At 43.1% G+C, this 23,252-nt stretch overlaps 1 protein-coding gene across 1 annotated transcript; it reads left to right on the forward strand.

Moving 5' to 3' along the window:
- The first annotated feature begins 10,221 nt into the window (after positions 1–10,221).
- LOC311252356 (uncharacterized protein) lies at positions 10,222–11,901 on the forward strand. The gene is made up of 2 exons (XM_084345437.1): positions 10,222–11,190; positions 11,441–11,901. The coding sequence occupies exons 1-2, from the start codon at positions 10,229–10,231 to the stop codon at positions 11,442–11,444; spliced, it is 966 nt and encodes a 321-aa protein (XP_084201563.1). The 5' UTR covers positions 10,222–10,228; the 3' UTR covers positions 11,445–11,901.
- The last annotated feature ends 11,351 nt before the right edge of the window (positions 11,902–23,252 follow it).

The following is a 23,252-nucleotide window of genomic DNA, read 5'->3' on the forward strand; positions in this document are numbered from 1 at the left end:
CAAGCGATTCTAGTGAATTTCACGTCGCTCGGAGGCGCTCATTTCTTCCAGTTTTCAACGGTATACGCGGCTGACAATGGCCCAGTTTGACGAGCTGTTGGTGAGAATCGGAGGCAGGATTGCCCGGTTGGACACCAACTACAGGCGCTCCATCCCAGCTGAGGAGCGCCTGGCCATTTGTCTCCGGTGTGTGTGTGTGTGTGTGTGTGTGTGTGTCAACATAGAGCCGGCTTTGCTCTTCCGGACCGGTGGAGTTGTATTACGTTTCCATAGTTTCAGTAGTTGTCATAGTTACACATAGATTACGGCAGCCAGTCAGCGCTGAGCGACAAGCGACTGACGGCTAGAGACTTGGGGTTTCTCATCTCGAGCCTCCAATACAAGTTTTACATAGCTGATAATCTAAACGTGTGGTAGTAATTGGCTGTGTAGTTGAAATGACCGTGAATCTAATAAAGCAGGCGGTTTGTGGTCACAAGTGACGAGTAATGTTGTGAGTCGATTAGCTTCATGCTAGCCGTAGCCAAAGGCTCACGACAGCTACAAGCAAGTCAACGTCAACGTCAAATTTATGGTCAATACCGTTATATATACACAACATACAGAGGACGTGTGCCGTGTAAATATAGATGTGACAGTTATTATTTATTTTCAGGTTACGGTGAAAAGAAAGAAGTGTCTGAATAAAGTGGTTGTCTCCGATAGCCCGTGCATGTGGGGGTAATTGTTTACTTTAGCGTTATATGTTGTTTAATTATTCTTAGCATTCACACCTCTTTCCCGTGATATATAAGTGTTGCTGTTGTCATTAGATTATGCTGTATAAGTAGATTCGCCATTATTATTATTATTAGTGTATGACAGAAAAGTTCCGAAGTCAATAATCCAAGCACCACAGTCGCACGCGTCCACGAGAATTCAGGCAAAAGACGGGGTGGAGCTATGGAGTCGAAACAGGGTGGGGGAGGGGGGTGCATAGTTTTTTCCATCCCAGTCTCATGCATTTTTCACATATTCTACAAACTCGAGCTTTAAGAGACAGAAGGATTTGAGGAAGCCTACATCCACAGAAGATCTGTGGTTAGTTCTCCAAGATGTTTGGAACCAAGTTCCTTCAAAAACTGTGTGCAAGTGTACCTAGAACAATTGATGCTGTTTTGAAAGCAAAGGGTGGTCACACCAAATATTGATTTAATTTAGATTTCTCTTCTGTTCATTCACTGCATTTTGTTAATTGATGAAAATAAACTATTAACACTTCCATTTTTGAAAACATTCTAAGTTTACAGCTTTTTTCACACCTGCCATAGTTATGATATAGAATTGGATGCTGTTTATTGGATACTGCAATTATAATGCAATGCTTAATTAATTAGTCCTTCATTTAACAGCTGAACCACTTAGATAGATCGAAATCACCACTGAGTCCCATCAGCTCATTCTTGCTTGTTAAATATTTCAGAGGGAGGTCCACATTTGACTTGTGTGTCCAACAGGTTCATCCTAGAGGTGTAAGGTCAGGCCTGGTGTCAGGATGAAGTGACTGAGGGGGCTGTTAAAAATTATATTAATAAGGGGGCAATTTTTTTTTTTTTATATATAAAATATAAATTTCATTGACATACCCATGCAATGCTAAATACTATTTGAATCTATGAACATTGTCAAAAGGTTGCTAGAATGGATGGGCCATAGGGGCGGGAGATGGACACTGCTGTGCGCTCTATAACGATGAGCTGTTACCTTGAAACAACTAATCACAGCAGCCTTAAAGATTTTCTGACAGAGATTTCAGCGTGGAAAACTCAAAACAAATATTCTCTGGCTGTGTCTGTGTTTTTGTGGTGGTTGGTTTGTATTGCAAATAGCCAGCAGTGGTGGTGATACAGCGGACTGCCAGCTGTATTTGTCATGGTTCTGTGTCTGTTTGTTTCTGTTTCCTGTTTTACTTTGAAGTTTTACGCTTGTGTTTCGCATCCTGCTTTTCAGTTCCTCCTGTGTTTTTCCCTCCCAGTGCTTTTCCACTTGTTTCCTCACCTGTTCCTCTTCCCTCCTCACTCCACCTGTTCCTGATCCCCTCGTTAGTGTCTGTGTATATAGTCTTTGTTCTCCCTCATGTGTTTGTCAGTTCGTTTTGTGATTCCTCTGAGATGTTCCCTGTTGTCTCCTGTCACTCCATGTTCTGTGTCCTCTGTCGTTCCTCCTGTGTCTCCCCATTTGGTGTGCTTGGATTTTGGTTCCTTGTTTTTTGATTTGTAATTTGCTTTTGGTTGAACTTTGTTTAAGCTTTGTTGCAACCTTGTTTTTCCCCCTCCTGTCTCATTTTGGGTTTGTCTATATTTCTTGTGTTTGGTACTTTAGCTTTATTGAAATAAAGCTCACTTTTCGTTCCCCTTATCCTGCCTCCATGTGTGTGCCTGTGGCTGTGTCCAAATTCAGGGGCTGCAGCCCTTGAAGGGCGCATTTGAAGGCCAATTACGTATTGGCCCTGGTTTGTCCAAATGGACGAGGTGCTAGGACAGAGGCCGTCCAATTCCCCCCCCTGTCCTAATTGCCTCGTTACCTGAGGACACACCAGGGCCAAGTGCGGCGGTGGACCATGCGGGCAACGCCGGCGACCAGGAGGAGGAGGGGGGCCTGGGCCAGGAGAGAGGACGAGGAGGAGGAAAAGCGATGAACTTGTCGAGCTCCTCTGGGAGGACATGAGGCTCCAGAGAGGGGCAGACGAGAGGAGGGAATGCTCGAGCAGAGAGAGGATGGACACTGTTCTCTCTGCTCGAGTGGATGGCTGTTAATTTTCTTATTTTCTTTTGGTCGGCCATCACTTTTCATTTATTGTAAATTTATTAGTTCTATTTATTCACCATTATTGTTTATGAGATGTTTTTTATTCAAGTAAAATATTTTCACCTGTCATTCGTTGTCCATTCCATTCAGTATTCACAATGTTCATAATATGAACATAATATTAACAAGTCACAACATCAAACCTGTCTTCTTTCACTTTCTGTCCCATATTGCACCTTCGACATACTAAATATAGCTGTTAGTCACAAATGGGTTAATGTAAATTTTGCAACGTTGATAATCCAATTCAGATTTGACACATCTTGTCGTTAGTTTTTGTACACACAAAAAAATTTACACGTTTGATAGATTTCAACCAAAACAGACTTTAATGCATCTCTTAACATGAACTGAAACATAACGACATTGATCCTTGTGCCCTCCTCAAATTTGCTACCCTCTGGACACCTTTGTGGCAAAAATGTACACGCACAGAAAAACTGCTATAAAATCATCATACATCAATATTTTTTTTCTTTTTTTTCCATAAATCACTTAAACAACTTCCCACTCATTCAAAACTACCAAACATTCAATCAGGATGTCATGTCTCGGCCTACAATGGGAAAATGGTTGAATCTGGTGGAATACAGTAAAAATGTCACATATCACTACTTTTCTTCAAAATGAAATGTTGACATTAGATAATGCATGGTTTTCTACTGTAATGGCAGTGAGGTTAAAAAATGTGGTTTGAATGGCAGTCAATGAGTATATGAGAATATTATGAATACTATGTCATATTGTGAATACTAAGTTCATATTGTAAATACTATGTATATACATGTACGAGTTGATGCTATTTCCTATCTTATTATATTGTTTCTTTTTTACTGTGGCAGTGGGGTGTGGTTGAGGCGCCGGCTGCTGGAGGAGAGGGAGGAGTGGCTCAGCCGGTGCTCAGACAGCTGGACAGAATCAGGTAATCAGTCAGCTATATAAGCATGCTTGTAACCTGGTTCTGGTCTCTTGCAGTAGGCTGGGTCCTGTGTGAGGACCGAAGCAGAGACGCACAGCGACGACGAGACGCGGAAGCCCTCTGCCGAGAGAGTCGGCTGTTACTTTGTTTATTTATTGTTTTGTTTTGGCCACCTGGGCAATAAAAGCCGCTACACCTGCACCGTCGGCCTCTGTCTCCTCCTTCCTGCCCTGCCCAGTGAGCACTGAGGCTCACATTTACTTTTTATTATTGTTTAGTGTGATACTGTCCTTTGGCTGCTGTGACTAAGAAATTTCCCCATTTGCGGGAGACATGAAGGACTTCTGATTCTGATTCTGATGAGGCATTCTTGGCCACGAAGGTGTCGAGAGGGTAGTAAATGCATAAATAGAGCATAAAAGACATGAGAGTAAAAGACATTGGATATCAAAGTTTCATTAAAAAGAAAAGTTTCATGAAATTCATGCCATAAGCTGTAACACAGCCAAAATGATCACCAAATACAAAAAAATCGAGAAAAATGTGCAAAAATGCCCGGGGAGGGCACAAGGGTTAAACAATGATAAACCAAATCAGTTGCAGTAAAAGGCTGAGCAGGAGTCCCGGGCAGTGCTGCTGGGCTAGATGGGATGCCACACTAAAGACCCTGGTGTCAGTGGGACATCATCTGGGGTGGTATTCGGGGTGTCTGGGGGGTTGTAGTCTTCACTGTCCACCACATCGTCCATCAACAGGGTTTGCAGGGCTGACTCGATCGACGGCTGCCATGCCACTAAGAATTGTTCAGGAAAGAGGCAAGAATTATGACTTCATAATGTGATCATTATATAATAATGATGACTGATTACGACAAACACAACTATCTACCAAACACTTTAAATAGGAATAATGCCTTCAAGATTATTCTACTTGCCAACTAAAGATAGTCGTGGTCAGGGATCACCTCCTCCAGGGGGGACACCTCCGCAGACAGCTGGTCCCGCCATGGAGCACCACTGGCTGCCTCCAACACGTTCTCCCCCTCATCCTCCGGCATGACGTCCTGCAGCTCATCCTCTGGGGGCACGATGTCACCTGCCCCCAGGCAGATGTTGTGCAGGACGCACAAGCTGTTACGACCTGACATGTAAGGGAATTTTCATCAATTATGATTTACTCTGCCTCAGTACTCAAAGAAACAAAAAATTAATCCTGTTGTGTTCTGACGTACCTGAGGCACAAAGGTGTGGTGCACCTCCAGCATTTGCAGGAAGATGGACCTGAACCTGGTCTTCATCATTCCAAAGGCACACTCAATGATAGAGCGTGCCCTGGAATGATGGATGTTGAATCGCTGGGCTCTCACACCTTGCACAGGCCGCTTGTAGGGAGTGATGAGGGGGAGTGGATGTCGGAGGCACGGGTACCCGCCGTCTGCGAGGATGAAGTGCCCTGGAGGAGGGTAGATAGCCCGCCTGTACAGTGGGCTGTGCCGGAGTACTCTGGAGTCATGCACCGACCCTGGCCAGCCCACGTATGTGTCTATGAAGCGGCCCTGATGGTCACAAACTACCTGCATAATGATGAAGGAGAACAGTTTTCTGTTCTTGTAGCAGTGACCATCAGGGCCGCTTGGTGGCTTGATCCTCACATGGCAGCCGTCGATCGCTCCAGCAGCTTTTAAAAAAGCTCTGTGTCTTGCCAGCCCTGCAAACCACCGAGTTACTGCCGCCAGGTCTTCAGCGGTCTTTGGGAGGTGGATGACCTTGTGGCGAATGGCCACCACCTCCCCAGTAACTCGGTGGACGATCCAGTGGACGGTGGAGCGAGGCATCCCAAACACCCTTGAGACCACCCTGTATGATGCCCCACTCGTCAGCCATAAGAGGAAGACCAAGGTCTCTATTGTGGCACCCCATCCGTGTCTCCGATCTTGTTGGAGAAGGTTCAGCAGCACTGCCAGTGACTCTCTGCTCAGCCGAAAATCTTGTCTGGTGTCCCCGTCCTCGAAATACCTGTCGAGGACGGGAACGGCCATGTTGACCCTGCAGTACAGGGGTCTGGTCTGGATTTGGAAAGGAGGGGAAGAACAGGAGAAGGAAAATGGTTAATTAGACAATAGCTAGTCTACATCATTGTAGTTGATGAGATGATTCTAGTTAGTTAGCTTCATAGCATTCACACTATTGTCCTTCTGGAATTTATTAAAGTTATTATTATTATTATTATTCCATACGTTTTTCAGCACGCTTCTACTCCTACAAATTTTGAGCTACAGAAACCATTCAACTATCAAAATGTACATTGTATTATGCCTGTATACATGCCCCATCTCTGCATGTCACTGACTTGACTTCTTCCCCGGAGTCCTTGTGCTTTCTAGTCCTACAGGCTCCCATGGATCCTGGCTGCGCCCGGGTCGTGGATCGTGGATGCGCCTACTGCTATGGCCCTGCCTGACACCCACCACTACTGTTGCTAATATTAGTCACATCTCTGTTACATACATTCCACTACTATTATTGTAATGCATTACTACATACTATCCTTACCGTTAACCACTACTACTGTTATTACTAGTAATCACATTTCCATTATGTGCATTTCATTACTATTGCTGTAATACCTCTTTATGTGCTTTCATTCCTGTCAACCATCTATTATAATTGTATACATTGTGATCTCGTTGATCTGCTCTGTACATGCGACATCTATTGCACGTCTGTCTGTCCTGGGAGAGGGATCCCTCCTCTGTGGCTCTTCCTGAGGTTTCTTCCGCATTTTTTTTCCCTGTTAAAAGGGCTTTTTTTGGGGGGCAAGTTTTTCCTCACTCGAATCGAGGGTCGAAGGACAGAGGTTGTCGTCTCTGTACAGATTGTAAAGCCCTCTGAGGCAAACTGTGATTTGTGAATTTGGGCTATACAAATACAATTTGATTTGATTTGATTTGATCCATGATCAGGCAGGGCCATAGCAGTAGGCGCAGCCACGATCCACGACCCAGGCGCGGCCAGGATCCATGGGAGCCTGTAGGACTAGAAAGCACAAGGACTCCGGGGAAGAAGTGAAGTCAGTGACATGCAGAGATGGGGCATGTATACAGGCATAATGTATACAGATGGAGAGGAGAGGAGGAGAGAGAAGCACAGTGTGTCATTTGTCCCCCGGACTAGGCCTATAGCAGCATAACTAAGAGCTGGTCCAAGACAGGCCTGGGCCAGCCCTAACTATAATATATCCAGAAATGGGTGGACACGTACCAGCCGCCTGGTCTGCCAAGATGTGGCCATGATTGTAAAATTCTGGCGCACCACGGCTAGGCGAAGGTAGCCCACCGACATGGCCTTCCTGATCCACTTCTTTAGCTGCCTGTCTTGTCGGTATGGAGCTGCAGAAGTTGAGGAAAAAAGTAAAAATAACTAAATATGCTAGCATGGTCTCAGTGACCTCTGTGTTCCGGTATATGGAGAAAATCTCCATATACCTCTCTTTCTTTCTTTCTTTTTTTCTTTCTCTATCTATTCATCACCCCAAAAGAGCCTTTGTCCTGTCAGAGTTTTTACAGTTGTTTACAAACTAAAATGAAAATCTTCACAAAATTACACTCAAGAAGCCAAACACCTGTCCATAGTTGCGCAAAAATATGCACAGACTCTGATCTGTTACTGTAAGTGAGTGTGGTAAGAAATACATAGTTTCAGTCTGCAGCAGTCTGCAATCACTGTTGTATTTGTTTGTTTTATTTGTGTACTTTCTCTGTTTACCTCAAAGTAATCATGAAGAATGTTGTGGGTTTGACAATATCTTTTTGTCATCTAAATTATCCCTTACATAAAAATGTCTGGCAAAAAAGTCAAGTACTAGACTAGCTATTTCCTAAAATAAGGGTTTTAACAAATGTATTTTGTATTGATCACTGTAGTGTGTAACTGACTGTCAGTAGTGTCTGATCATTTGAAGACTGTGTTAGTGAGATGAAAACAAAACAGCATTTTTATGAATATGTGTACATGTTTTGACTGAAGTGTGACATTTTTCAAACAATCTAGGAGTTGTGCAAATTGAGTGTGGTGGTTGGATGGACAAATATTTTGAAAAAAGGAGCCCTGTTTTCAAAATTGCGTGTAAGCAATTGAAGAAAAAGGTAATACATGAATACTGACCTGCCAGGCCAAGCTCCTGGACCTTACACCACAGGCTTTGGCAAAAGTGAAAGTAACAGGCCGAGGTGCGGACTGTTGGCAACTCAGCCCGTAGTGCCACCATCAAGGCCATTTCAAAATCGGTGACGACCTGATCTGGCATCCACCTAAATAGAGAGACAAGCAAAAAGACAGAGAGACAGATAAATAGACAGACAGACACAGAAAATAAAATGGTTAATCTAGTTTTCACAAAAATATTAAGAAGCCAGGATACAGTCACTGTGCAAACATACACGGACGCACACAGACAGACAGACAGACAGATAGACAGACAGACGCACAAGCTCACACACACACACACACACACACACAACTTTGTACTGTTATGCGAAGGATCCTCCTCTTCACATGTCTCAGGACAGCCCGGTACATGGCCTCTGTATTTCCAGACATGAGGACCATAACAAATGGGAGGGCCCTCCCCATGTAAAGCCCGTGGATTGTTACAAACTGGTAAAATGGCCTAGGGCAAGTTTTAAATGTGCCATCCATATAGATATAAAACAAAATACAAATCAAAAGTATTGTCATTAAAATATAATGTTCAGCAGCTGCGAAGCAGCTTTAACGTATTTACAGTACAATGTATTTTTCATGGGAACTGTTAAACACTTTGCATAACACATTCACTGTGATTGAAGCAAAATGCAGTGTTGCTGATTCATTCACAAAATAAAGAGAGACATTTCTGGCTTAAAAAAAGGGGGAAAAAATGAATGTGGCGCAACAAAACATTGTTGATTCTTATAATGAAGGTAGCCCAACCTATTAACCCTCATGTTGTGTTCATTTCATGTTAAAGAATGTTGTGTTCACAGTCAAAAATCCGCTCCATCAACACTCATCATAAAACTGTAATAATACATATATTATCATCATTTCTTTCATTATTTTTCTTAATCAACTTAAGTCCTTTTGAACATTACAGGTTTTTAATTTCTAACTGTTATTTACGGCCTGTATTCCTCATTTATCTGAGCTAATGCATGTGTCCCCATCTGACAAATGAGGATGGACTTTGGCTCATTTATTTTACAGTAATTGTAGTTCCCCCATTCATTTCTAATTAACAGCAACATAAAAAGAATGCACAAAAGTTTAGCAAAATGCACAAAGTTGTATGCAAATAAATATAATTTATTTTATCTGTTGAAATCCTCTTTGTGGACAATCTCATGGAATCGTCAGTCTGATCTCAACTACAATTTTCAGAGATAAAACTTTTAAAACAGTCAAATTAAACCGGAACATAACATGAGGGTATTATAAATTAGCATTCATTGCTTTATACCACATGTGGCTACTCAGCAGGGGTCCTAGAGAAAGTTTTATGGGTCCTACGGTACATTTACCTGAGGGTATAAATAAATCAACATTTGACCTTTGACCTTTCCTACAGGACATTTTAGAGGTCTTAGAGGACGTTTTAGAGTTCATGGACTGAATACAATTGGAGCCACTGGAGAGGGCATGAGAAGCCACATGGGACTCTGGAGCCACAGGTTGCCTAGACCTGCTCTGGAGAAATGTCATATACAGTAGCCTGTTAGGCCTATTACCTGGTAGTAGACCCGTTTGGATGGTCGAGATGGGTCAGCAGCCACCAACGCAAGCATCTGCTCAATAAGAGCAGTGGTTGCCACCAACTCGGCTTCAGCCGCATGGCCATGTGGTCTCGTCGGGATCGTCCCCTCGGAGGAGGGGCGCCGCGTGAGTGGCAGCCTGTTACAGCAGCTCTCGCTCACCTTTGAGCTTTTTCTTCTTTTTCTTCTTTTTTTTATAACTTTTTGTACTTTTTAACTTTTTTTATTTACTTGACTTTGGAGCGCTTTCTCCGGGCAGTATGGAGACCAGAGTTGTTTTTATCGCTCTGGTCTTAATTCTGCTTTTTTCGCTGTTTTCCGCCGTGCCCGGGGAGCCTGTACGCGGCCCTATTGTTTACAGTAGGGATCAGCTGTTGGCCCTCAGTAGCGCTGCGGTGCCGCCGCTCGAGCGGCCCGATGTCCCGCGGGAGTTGAAGAGGAGGAGACGCGGGTGCCGTGCCGGAGCTGCCCGCCGTAGCAGGAGGAGACGCTACCGACCCATCCTCCCGTCCATCATCATGGGGAATGTAAGATCTCTCCCCAACAAGATGGACGAGCTAACGGCGCTGACCCGGCATCAGAGGGACTACCGTGAGAGCAGCATCATGGTGTTTACTGAGACGTGGCTAACGGCGCAGACCCCGGACACGGACGCTAATCTGGACGGATTTCAAATGCGGCGGGCGGACAGGACGGCAGAGAGCGGTAAGAGGAAAGGAGGAGGGCTGGCTGTGTTTGTTAATGACAGATGGTGTAACTCTGGGCACATCACTGTTAAAGAGCAGGTCTGCAGTAAAGACATTGAACTTTTAGCGGTTAGCATGAGGCCGTACTACCTCCCGAGGGAGTTCACACAGGTGATCGTACTCGCTGTGTATATCCCCCCCTCTGCTAACGCTGATGCAGCTTGTGACGCTCTCCACTCAGTCACAAGCTCACTGCAGACACAGCACCCACAGGCCCTCTTCCTCATCTCTGGGGATTTCAATCATGCCTCTCTGTCCTCCACCCTGCCCACATTCACTCAGTATGTCACCTGCCACACCAGAGACAATAGAACACTGGACTTATTCTATGCCAACAGCAAGGAGGCATACAACTCATCCCCCCTCCCTCCCCTGGGAAGATCTGACCACAACCTGGTTCATCTCCTGCCTGTGTACAAGCCCCTTGTAAACAGGCAACCAGTGGAAACCCGCACAGTTAAAGCATGGACTGAGGAGTCTGAAGAGGCTCTGAGGGACTGCTTTGACTCTACTGTGTGGGAAGAACTGTGTGTTGCTCATGGGGAGGACATCGACAGCTTAACAGGATGCATAACGGACTACATCAACTTCTGTGTTGAAAACACTGTACCCACCAGGACTGTACGGTGTTTTTCAAACAGCAAACCCTGGATTAATCCTGACATTAAGGCTCTCCTTAAGGAGAAAAAGAGGGCCTTTAGGTCAGGAAACAAGGAGGAGCTGAAGGCTGTGCAGAAGGAGCTGAGGAAGAAGATCCGAGAGGGGAAGAACAGCTACAGGAGGAAGATGGAGGTCCAGCTGCAGCAGAGTAACATCAGTGGAGTCTGGAAAAGCCTTAAAACCATCTCAGGACTGAGGAAACCAGACTCCCAGGCTGCCGGGGATCAGACGTGGGTGAACGACCTGAACCTATTTTTCAATAGGTTTGACCAGACACCCACCCCTCCCCCGGCCCATTCATCTCTGCTGCCCCCCACCACCTCTTCCCCCCCCCCTGTTTCCTGCCCCATTCTCACCTCTACCTCCCTCTCCACTGCTTTCATGTCGCAGACACCCTCCACTGCCCCCCCTGACATTCACCCACCTCCCCCACCCGACACTCAGCCCCCCTGCTCCAATCTGTCCCTCTCCACTATCCAGGTGAGGAATCAACTGAGGAAGATGAAGGTGAAGAAGTCCACGGGTCCAGACGGGATCAGCTCCAGGCTCCTCAAGTCCTGTGCAGACCAGCTGTGCAGGATTGTGGAGTACATCTTTAACATGAGCCTGAAGCTGGGAAAAGTGCCACTGCTGTGGAAAACCTCCTGTGTGGTACCAGTACCAAAGATCCCTCACCCAAAGGACTTCAACAGCTACAGACCAGTTGCTCTCACTTCACACCTGATGAAGACCCTGGAGCGGCTGGTCCTTGTCCATCTCCGCCCTCTGGTGGGTCCTTTTATGGACCCACTCCAGTTTGCCTACCAGCCTGGCATCGGAGTGGACGACGCCATCATCTTCCTCCTGGACAGATCACTGTCCCACCTGGAGCAGCCTGGAAGCACTGTGAGGATCATGTTCTTTGATTTCTCCAGTGCTTTCAACACCATACAGCCTGCACTGTTGGGGGACAAGTTGGAGCTCACGGGGGTGGACCAACACCTCACGTCCTGGATCCTCGATTACCTCACCAACCGGCCACAGTATGTGAGGACTCGGGACTGCGTGTCGGACACGGTTGTCTGCAGTACAGGGGCCCCACAGGGAACAGTCCTGGCCCCTTTCCTGTTCACCCTGTACACTGCTGATTTCTCCCACCAAACACCCCACAGCCATCTACAAAAGTTCTCTGACGACTCTGCTATCGTCGGCCTCATCAGGGACGGGGATGACGGAGCCTACAGAGAACTTATTCAGGACTTTGTGGACTGGTGCCAGCGGAACCACCTCCAGCTCAACGCCGGGAAGACCAAAGAGCTGGTGGTGGATTTCCGCAGGCGCAAACAACCCTGCATTCAGGTGAACATCCGGGGAACGGACATTGAGATGGTGACGTCTTACAAGTACCTGGGAGTTCACCTGAACAACAAACTGGACTGGACTCATCACACTGCAGCAATATACAAGAAAGGTCAGAGCAGACTCCATCTGCTGAGGAAGCTCAGGTCCTTTGGAGTGCAGGGGGCACTCCTGACTTCTTTCTATGACTCTGTGGTGGCATCAGCCATTTTCTATGGTATAGTCTGCTGGAGCAGCAGCATTTCGGCAGCAGATAGGAAGAGACTTGATAAACTTATCAAGAAGGCCAGATCCATCCTGGGATGCCCTCTTGACCCAGTGCAGGTGGTGGAAGACAGCAGGATGATGGCCAAGCTATCATCGCTGCTGGTGAAGGAGTCCCACCCCCTACAGGCCACTATCACAGCACTGGTCAGCTCCTTCAGTGACAGGCTGATACACCCCAAGTGTGTGAAGGAGAGGTATCGCAGGTCCTTCCTTCCTGCTGCTGTCAGAGTCTACAACCAGCACTGCTCCCAGTAGACCTCACTGTGCACTGTGCAATAAAAAAACTCTGCACATATCCACACACTTTCTGGTTTGCACAAATTGGACAATTTTTTATATCCATATTTATTATTTATTGTTTGTAAATAAAAATACCAACTGTTTAAACTTACACTGTCCATATTATAAATAATAAATACTATGTCATATTGTAAATACCAATTTCATATTGTAGATATTATGTATATACCAGTTAAATTCTATTTCTTATGTCTTATTATATTGTTTATTTTTTACTTTTATTGCTGTTTAAGTGTGATACTGTCCTTTGGCTGTTGTGACAAAGAAATTTCCCCATTTGCGGGACAAATAAAGGAATTCTGATTCTGATTCTGATTCTGATTCTATATCAAAGCCGTTGGTCTTGAGGTAGACATTGCACCCTCGCTGTGCACAACGCCAGTATATCGAATCCGCTCTGCTTTTGTTTCGCAGGTAGCGAAAATCATTCAAAACGAGGGTTTTACCCCCCCTGGCTGTTGGCAATGTGCATATAGGCCATGATGTATGACCTGAAATTTTGTGACCTCGACACCTTTTTATATAACGAGATTATCGGGCCCCCTACAAGGAAATCTTGCGATTTCCCCTAAAAAAAAAGGTTTTGTTTATTCTTATTTATTTATTTTAACCAAACACTGGCAATAGATAAATAAATGCCACAGACACTGTGGTATCTTGAGGTGCAGTAATAACATTATAAAGTTGTTTCTTTTGTTCAGACAAAACGAGCGAAAAAAAGTGATGTTACATTGTCATCACCTTTTTTTCGCTCGTGTGAAACAAAAGACAAAAAAACAACAACTTTATATTCTAAAATGAAGACAAATGAACTTTTCAATCAAGTAAGAACATATTTATCACACACGGCGTCTTGTGTCTTCGCTGTGATCCACAGCGAACTCCAGCACACTGTAGGTTTGTAGTTGTGCATCCCTGATTAATATCTATTTCGTTTGGCCTTTATCCCTGAAACTCCTATATCATAGCCTCCAGTACAATATCTGATATGTGCTGTCTATATCGAGAAGAATGACGCAGATGACTTTATTCATTTACTTATTTTATTGATCAGAGCCAAAGCGGTTCGCGGGCGGTGAGAGAGAGCGGAGTGTCCTCTGCTCCTTCTGGCACATCACCCCCATCATCACAACCACCACCACCACCCCCCAGGACTGAGACTGCAGAATTGCTGGAGAAACAAAACGAAATCGTCAGTGCCATTGTGGAGATAAATGTATCTCCTAGCAACCAAAGAGAAAAATAAATAAAATACGAAAAAGATGGCAAATAAATTCTTTGATAAAACTGTGAATTGTCTGTTTCGTGTAGAATATTGAAAAGCCTATTTGAACATGCATAGGCATACTTAAATTTTAGAAGTGTTGAATGAGGGTCTCCTTCATATTGTAAAGTAGGGGAGCGTGTGTGTCCTCATTTACGCATGACGCACAACAACAGCATTTCATTGAATAGCCTATTATTTTTTATCTCCAGACACGCCGAGGAGGATCGTCCATTCATACAATGAAATTGAATGAAGCCGCATCATCCTGATAAACATTGAACTTTATCAAAACTGTTTAAAAATCTGATTTCAGAAGCTAAAACTTTATAAAAAGCATAAGCAACTCACAAAGACATCACCAGCACGCTCGCTTTCAACACCTTAAAAGCAATATGAGACAATTGTACAAATCTAAATGCTGTAGCCTATTTCACATTTTAGATGAGTAATCTAACCATTTTCCGTCACTGTAAATCTGGTATAGCCTACTCTTGTCTGTTATATGCACTTTCATATTTGGAGAGTTTGGAGGGAAAGACTAATAATTTCATTCCTTGGCAGTTTACAGAATTGTGTTGTGGCAAGTCTCATTTACTCTTTACAGTAATGCTCTTGCACTTTGCACATATATATCACACCTCCTGTTGAGTGGGCAGGTAAGGACAGGTAGGCTGTCCAAAGATTATCTTCGGCTCGCTAAAATTGACAGGGTGAAGTTATTACAGCCTTGTCGCCAGAGATGGGGACTCGAGTCTGAGACTTGGACTCCAGTTGCACTTAAGTCGCACAAACAGTGACTTCAGACTTGACTTGCAACTCTACCTCAAAAGACTTCAGACTTTACTCGGAGTTGTGCCTTTTGTCATGCTGTTTCCTTACAATAACTTCATGCACAGTGGGCATAAGCGAACAGCTACATGCAAGGTGTGTGACACCAGGATACATGATGCTGGTTCAACAACGTCAAATTTCATCAGGCATCTCAAAACGCACCCAGACAGGTCAGTCACTTGCTAATGTGATAGAGACGTTAAACTTAGCATATATCGTCACAGGTAACAAGCTAACCATCGCAAAGTGTGACTTAGGTTAACATTTCACCAGGTTCGAGGGCCAGAGGGATGTGTTAAGTAGCAGATGATTAGACTATACAATGTCCTAAGTTGGAGACCCAATGTAAGTTCTGGATGTAAACAAAATTAAGCTAGCTCCATTAAAGCATACGTGATATTTCTCCTGTCACAAGTTCACATCCACTCTTGGCTGCCCACATTTTATTTCAGAAAAAAAAAAAAACATGATAGAAACGTTGCAGTATTAGTTTAGTGACCCCCCCAGAACACTACACGTGTCAGTTTTATCATGCAGATTTTTTGTAAGTGGCAAGCAAAATAATTTCCCATGTCCATCTACAGGTTCAGAGTTAACCAATGCTAAAAAAGTAAGTACTGGAGAGGGACAGAGCAGCACTGAGTCATTCTTGATTCAGAAAAGAGGCGTGCAAGTGTACCATCAGGGACATCCTAGGCAGAAGGCCATCACTGAATCAATCATTCATGACCTCATAATTTCATGCAACCTGCCACTGTCTTTGATTGACAAGCCCAGCTTCAGAACTTTTTTGTCAGTGGTAGATGAGAAATATTGTCCAGTAAGTCGGTGCACCGTAACGAGAAGACTGAGTGAGCTAGCAACAGACAAATGGGCCAAGATAAAATCAAAATTAGAGAAATCGGACGCTCTGTCTGTGACTGTGGATATTTGGACTGACAGGACCATGCGTGGCTTTTTAGGAGTAACTGCCCACTTCATGGAGCTAGACAGAAGCAACCCGAGACTCCAGTCAGTTCTATTAAGTTCTGAAAGATTCACAGGGTCTCACACTGGTGAGAGGATTAGTGAAAGATTTGAGGAAATATGTGAAAACCTTATCATAAAGCACAGATTAGATTATAACATTTGCAATGGCAAAGGTGACACACTTTTGCACTTTACTGCATTCTACTTGTGGCCTAAAAGAGGCATTTGAAGCAAAGTATGGAGCCAAACGTAGCATCCCCTCTGCTGTAGTGACAAGATGGAACAGCACTCTGCGTCTTGTTGAAGCAGTCATTGACATGGATCCTCAAAGCCTGAATACACTCCTGGACGCCCAAGGTCATAAAGGCCTGTGTTTACCAGCCAGAGAATGGGGTCAGCTGAAAGAACATGTGGAAATTTTGGCCCCATTTCTTGACCTCACTCAAGGGGAGAAAGTTGTGACCCTTAGTGCAGCCCTCCCTTGTGTACGTCACTTAACAGTCATCTCATCAGGACGTTGAATGCTACTCGCCACCTGGTTGGTTTAGTGAAAACGCTGCAGAAGTCCCTTCAATGCTGCTTTAAGGGGATATTAGTAAATGTGAAAATGGATGACTCCAGTGAACAGGCAGTAGATCTTCCATTCATACATGGAAGTAGATCTTCCACTTCCATGTATGACTGCACAAGCTGTACATTTTCTAGAAATGCTCTCTTGTGCTGTCTTTAACAAAGGTTTGTACTAAAAATCATTAAACAAGTTTGTTTCTATTTCAGGTTAAAACTGACTCACGAAACAAAGTCAAAGGAGAGCACCTGGCTGTCTGTTTCAGAATCTCTGTAAATGGACCTGCCCCTGAGGCACACCCGTACAAATGGACATTAGAAGTGTTTCTTTCCAAACCATGGGAAATGAAGTGTTCTAACAGGGAATGCTGACTTTGAAAGTAGGCACACTAAAAAAAACATGAGAAAAGGCTGATATATTAGATAGTTATTCGTGTTGACTTGCTTAACCTCCCCAAACCCTGCATCCTCAATGGGGACATTACATTTGGGGTTTTCTGCACCTTATACTGCAGTCTGCTCAACCTAGACATGAAGTCCTCATTTGTGGACACCTGTTTCTGTCATCTATTGGTAGCAAAACACAATAGATGAATCAATGTAAAAACAAGATAGCTGCCATCTCAGCCAAGACCTTCTACAGACAATCCTGAGAGAAAAATGGACAAGGTACAAAACCTCATCAAGTTTTATGGTTGAAACTTGATGTTGGATAAACATTTGTAAACATTTTAGAAATAGTAAGAAGCTAGGATGGATCTAAATAGAAGGGACTTGTTTGAGGATTTTATTATTGTTCATGTAAAGTGAAAGTAAAAGGAAAATAACAGCTTTGGAAGATTCAGAAGAAATCATCAGTTTACAAGAGTATAACAAGTTTTTACATGTAGTACACGTTATTTTTCATTGTTATGTGATACTTACAGGGCATATTTCTCTGTCGAGAGTAGAAAGTAGTAGGATAAAACTCTGAGGTGAAGGATTTGTCTGATGTGATGCTGATGGTCCTGGTGTAAAACAACTAAGTGAGGAAGATGATGAGTGACAATGAACAACAGTCTAAATGAACAGTTTTACACTTTGCTCCACATTGACAACTTCCTTCCTACACTTGCAATCTAAATGCATCTGTTTTTGCAGCATATCAGACAGGCCAATAGATTTGACAGGCTGTTCTGATACTCAAAAAGGAAACTCACAATTTCAGTTTGTTGAGCAAGGAATATTTTTGCACAGCAATGTTCAGGGAAATTAACATATGCTGTTACACATTGGTGACTTAATTATGTTATACAATAAAACAAACCCATGGTCCCTAAATAAGAACATCATTTATTCAAAGAACTACCCCCTGTTAAAAGATGATGCTTAGTTTTTATACTGATCAGGTCCTACTTATCCCAAAAAGCTAGGAGAAGCATTTTAAAGTTTTTAAAGATCGGGTGACTCCTTGCCTTACCGCACAGAGCAGAGCGGCGTGTGTTGGTGGCAATGATTGTGAACCTCCATTAAGTGCACAGTAATAACTATTATTACTATTAACATAGTTATTTTATAGTTTTAAACAGGCTGGTACAACCCTTTATTAGGGTTATTTACCTTTTGAATTATTCAGTGTAGTTTAAAAGTACAAATCAGCATTTCCTCTATGTACATTTAATTCCAGTTTGTTGCACTTTTCTTGCTTAACAGTACAGTACAGGATGTTTTATCACATCACTGGTTGAGTTAAAACATCATTGGGTTTGTATGACATGTTCAATCAAGCTGAGTGCAAATGTTGCGTTAAATTTACATTTTTAGGACATTTTTACATTAATGGATGATACAAGGATTGTTTTTGTGGTGTAGAACATATCTGCCGAGAAACACTTAGAAAACAATGTTTTGTTTCTCTGCTTTGTTCTCGTTATCGCTGCTCCCTCTCTTTATTTACTCTGTAGCTTGCTTGACCCCTGCTGCTGTCTGTCTCTTGCTCCCTGGTTGAGCTGGGGAGTTTGAAAAGTGGTTTTCACAATCTAGCAACCAACAAGTCATGCATTAATAATAATAAAATTGCATCATCTTAGGTTATAACACTAGTTCTGTTAAATCCAAGTCATCACTATACATGACATTACATTCATTACATTTGACAAATGCTTCTATACAAAGTCAAAAGTAACATTACACAGGACTAAATAAAATATTATTTTATTATCTTTTTTTTGTTCCTCTTTAAAGAGTAACTTATCACCCCCTGAAAATCATGTTGTACTAACCTCTCATTGTTAAACATGAAATGTACTCATAGGTAAGGTTACAGGTCAGCACACTACTGACCACACCGCAGTGGTGAGGTGAAATTGGTTTAAAATTTTCAGCGAACGAGGGCGGTGGAAGCTGTTGATTAGCTTGTTGTAAAGGTATCGTTTACACACAGTAAGCATTTTTATACTGGACAGCAACCTGCCAATTTTGCTGTCTTTTTTGCGGCTAGGTCCGTGAATTTAGACAGACCGCAGTATATTGGGGGTCTGTTTTGGTCCGCCATTATGACGCAAGGAGGGTACACTTTTTGCCACCTCCAATATTGCTATGTAAATCCAAGTCGTTGATGTCCCGACAATTGCATGACATGGGCGGAGGTGTCGATGTTGTGCACCCACAGCCGGGAGTTTTAAAAGCAGGAAACAGCTGATCACAGCAGTCAGTTCATCACTTCATCCAGGAAAGCCGCTGAGATCTGGCAGATGCTAACCATCACAGCCAAGAGAATCGTCAATAATCAGATCACTTGTCACTGTTCACGCCCAACTTTGTGCTTCACATCACGTCACATGTTTACGCCTACCCCAGTGGCGCAAAAGGAGGAATATTACGCCTCTCTTCACATAGACAAGACGGCAGATTGCAGCCTTTACCTGGCTGCAAATGTGGCGCATTTTCTAACTGAAAATGGGCTAATGACTGGTCTACAGTAGGGCTGATTGGGGTTAGACTCAATGGTATACCAGTCTGGTGGCATATTTGTCAATTTTTACAATGTTGAATTCTACAACAAGACAATGTGACCATGACCACGGTGCATGATGGATAGTGTAGAATAGCATAATTTGAAACTTTTAAGAGAGAAAACATCCCATCATTTTTAAAATTGGAAATGAAAGTTTATAGCTAAAAGAGCGAACCATGGGTTTCAGAAACACAGCTAACTCCTGCCAACGCACACATCCTAAGATGCACACTTGTCAGAGAGGCGTTATCGATCCAAAGTGTTGCATATAAAAAGTGAAAAGGCTGTAAAGGTCTCCATGACTAAAACATCACCTCTGAAAATCCCAGGCAATCAATTCTGCCACTGAGGATCTGCTCAGCCTGTGTGTGAACTCTGATGCCTGACGTTTACTAAAAAGTCTAAGCATTGTAAAGCCAGACATCAATTCCCTGGATGAGGACATCAGAGATGGATAATGAGCTTTTTTAACAGCGGCTGTGGGTTTCTTCCTTTTTCTTTGACAGGATTTGTTTTGTTAGTAAGCATGAAATACAGTATGGAGCTGCAGAGCCTCTTTCCAGACCTGATCTGAGCCTTCTAAGAGTGGATGTGACATACTGACCTGTGAACTGCTGTGGGCTGGGATTGAAATGGCAAACACGTTGCCTGCACACATACTGTACACTGCTCCAGTTTCCAGTTTGGCCATACAGCTTTTCTCCCACAGGACTGCACCACTCCTCCTTCTCTCCATAATGGCTGAAGACAATTTCTGCTTCCTCTTTAAAGGTTTGCTTACTTTCACCAACACTCTCAAAACACAAAGATGAATCTATTCTCCTCTGATAGGGGGAACACCCTCACTGAAACACACTAATCCAGCAGTTTTTTTAAGATCAACCAGTAATTTACCTGGATGACAAAACAGTTAATCTGTGCCTTATAATGCTGCATTCCTTTGTACAGGGAACTCAGAAAAAATTTACCTCGGTCATCAAAATCAAAATTCCAAGTCGGACAGTCTGGCATGATCAACCAAGCCCCACTTCACCATCATAAACACACATGACATCGAGGTGGTACACAGTGAACAATTACCTTTCATCACGTTTTACATTATGCAGTGTTTGTGTTGTGAAGCATGCTGTAGCAACTTGTAGCTGCTATTTCCCTTTTCACTACCTTGATTTGTGCTTGACAGAAGCTTTGCGACACAAGCCTACTCCTCCTGTCTCTTTTAAGTGTGTGAAATCAGCTGCTGTAGTTGCTTGTGAAGTTCAAATGTTTTGATTACAAAAATATCTATTCTTTTAAGTATTAACTGAACATTCACAAAGTAAATGTATAATCCACTCACAGACGTGCATTAAAAAACATATTAGTAAATGTCAAACTGCACTTATTGAATCAAAGGTGAATTGAGCCTTGACCGACGCGCAGTAACTTTACTTTATGTTACACTTGGCAGCAGCAGTGATGCCCTGTGGTAGACAAGCAACATTACAAAAGGAAATCTACACTCAAAATGATGGAACTAAAGTGCATTCAGTGGCAGTGCACAACACCTAACTGCAACCAAATGAAGCAAATACATAAAAACAGAGGGACGGGGTATGTTAAAGATGAATTGATGTAGATGCTTGGTATGTGCCAGCGCTGGCTGAACATCAAACACGGTACACTCGTTCACATCGACGCCATGCTGCTTTAAACGTTTTGTCAGATTTGACGTGCAGCCTGACTTGCAGCTAATGAACTTCCCACACACATTGCACTTTGCCTTGTTGTGTTTTTCTTTTACAGAGTGAAGTCACACTTTTGACCATTTTCCACAGTCCATCTTTCGCACTGTGACTGCTGCTGTGACATGCTAGCGATGCACGCTAGCTCTCAGTTCGCCGTTGTGTTGATGCGTGACGTAACAGGTCCTGACGAATTTATGTTTTTGTTTGACAGACAAACTTCAATCAGGAGAGATGAGTCAATGAAGTAAAGAAATGTTTATTACAGCAGATAATATGTGATAATGAGTCTTGTCAGACGGTGTTTGGTGCTTAGACTGTACAGTGAGATTTCACAGCGTCTGCCCTGAGCAGCAGCAAGAAAAACGGCCCCCATGGAGTCCAGACACTGGTGGTGGTGCTGGTAGATGACTCTTCTGAGACAGATAGGCTGATGAGATGATGAACTGATGAAGCTGATGAATCTGCAAAGATTGGGTTGTGATGGGAAGGTGGAGGGGGTGCACAAAACAGCAGCATAAATGAATTAAAGGCAGACAAAGCATCATATTTAAAACGGCAGCAAGAAAACAGGCTAACAGGGAAGGTGCGTCACTGTGCTGTTGGATAGATGTGATCAGCTGATGTGAACAGCTGAAATCAATTGACAGCCCCAGGTAATGAGGCAGCAAATTGGGACATTATGAGCATGCTGAGCGGAGTGAATGACATGATGGTATGAGTAATAACCTAAAGGCCAAAGTATGCAATAACGTAGTCTTCCTGTCTGAACTCTTGCTAGAGCTTCATTTGACAGACATCGAGCATATGAATTCACAGGATATTATTAACAACTTGGATTAATTTGATGAAAAACCCTTTTTATGTAGACAAATCACTTTATTTTAAATAATACATCTACTGAGCTTGTTGAAAGGTGCTGAATAAAAGTATCTCTTTTCCTTAAAAACATTATTATGATTGTGAATCAACCATTTTAAGATGTTTGTCGGGTCCAAAATGATTGTTTTGTCTCTATGTAAGAATTCTGATGATTGATTCCAAAAGGTTGGTGAGGCAATAGTATAATGCCATTGGATTCACATGGTATCTGTCTTACAACTGCATCAATAGTCTTGGTAGTTGCCAGTTTGTGGAAAAAGATGTTAAGATGGCTGATTTCTATCTACAGCATACTGTACTGCCCTAATATTAGCTAGCCTAGCGTTAGCAATGTTAACTTTAGCTAGTGTTAGTGACATAAGTTTTAGCTAGCAAGCTTTAGCATTGCTAGCTACAACAAACTGGCAACCACTTGAGGGGGCAGATGAATTTGAACAAAAGTGTTGTAACATGACTGCAATGGTAGGGGGAGATGGACTGTCTCATTTAGTGTTTGAATGTTATCAATAGCACCTTTAATTTCAAGTGGTAAGATGTTACTGCACATAGTAACTGTAATACTGCAGATACTATGAAAACATTTTATTACTATTTAGTTGGTGCAGTTGGTAACTTTAAGGAGAGAGAGGACTTAGCATTAAATTTGAACAAGTACAACTTTCAGATCCCTCCCCCTCCCTCTCCACTGCACACCTGCCCTGCCTCCAAAGTCCCTCCCCCAGAGGAGGCTGGCGTACACATGACGGCACGAGACCTGCATGTGACCTGCATGCGACCTGAATGCGACAACATGGCGCATGAATCGGTAATAACATAACATGAACTACACTCCACACAGCTAGATATAAAATGCTTTACAGTTACTTTCACATGGCTATACCTTACCTAGAAACTTGTTCCTCAATTCATTACATGTTTATTTAGCAATAGTTTAATTTTGTGATAAAAATAACGTTAGTGTTTCTGAAAGTTAAAGTGCAGTATTTAGCTTAGCACATTGTTTTAGTCACGCCAGTAAATTAGCAGCTTATTTACATTTGTCGCTTTGCAAAGTGTGTGACATTTTTATTTATTTATATGGTTAAAGTTTTGAGACTGAGACACTGGGCTCAGATGAAGAGTACACCCCAACAGCTGCTTCTACGAGCACGG

The sequence above is a fragment of the Pagrus pagrus genome (assembly GCF_965226575.1).
Source record: "Pagrus pagrus genome assembly, chromosome: 23".
Taxonomy (NCBI): domain Eukaryota; kingdom Metazoa; phylum Chordata; class Actinopteri; order Spariformes; family Sparidae; genus Pagrus; species Pagrus pagrus.

What these genes read in the sequence shown, in the direction of transcription:
- LOC311252356 (XM_084345437.1), top strand. Translation starts at nt 10,229, where the DNA reads ATGCGGCGGGCGGACAGGACGGCAGAGAGCGGTAAGAGGAAAGGAGGA.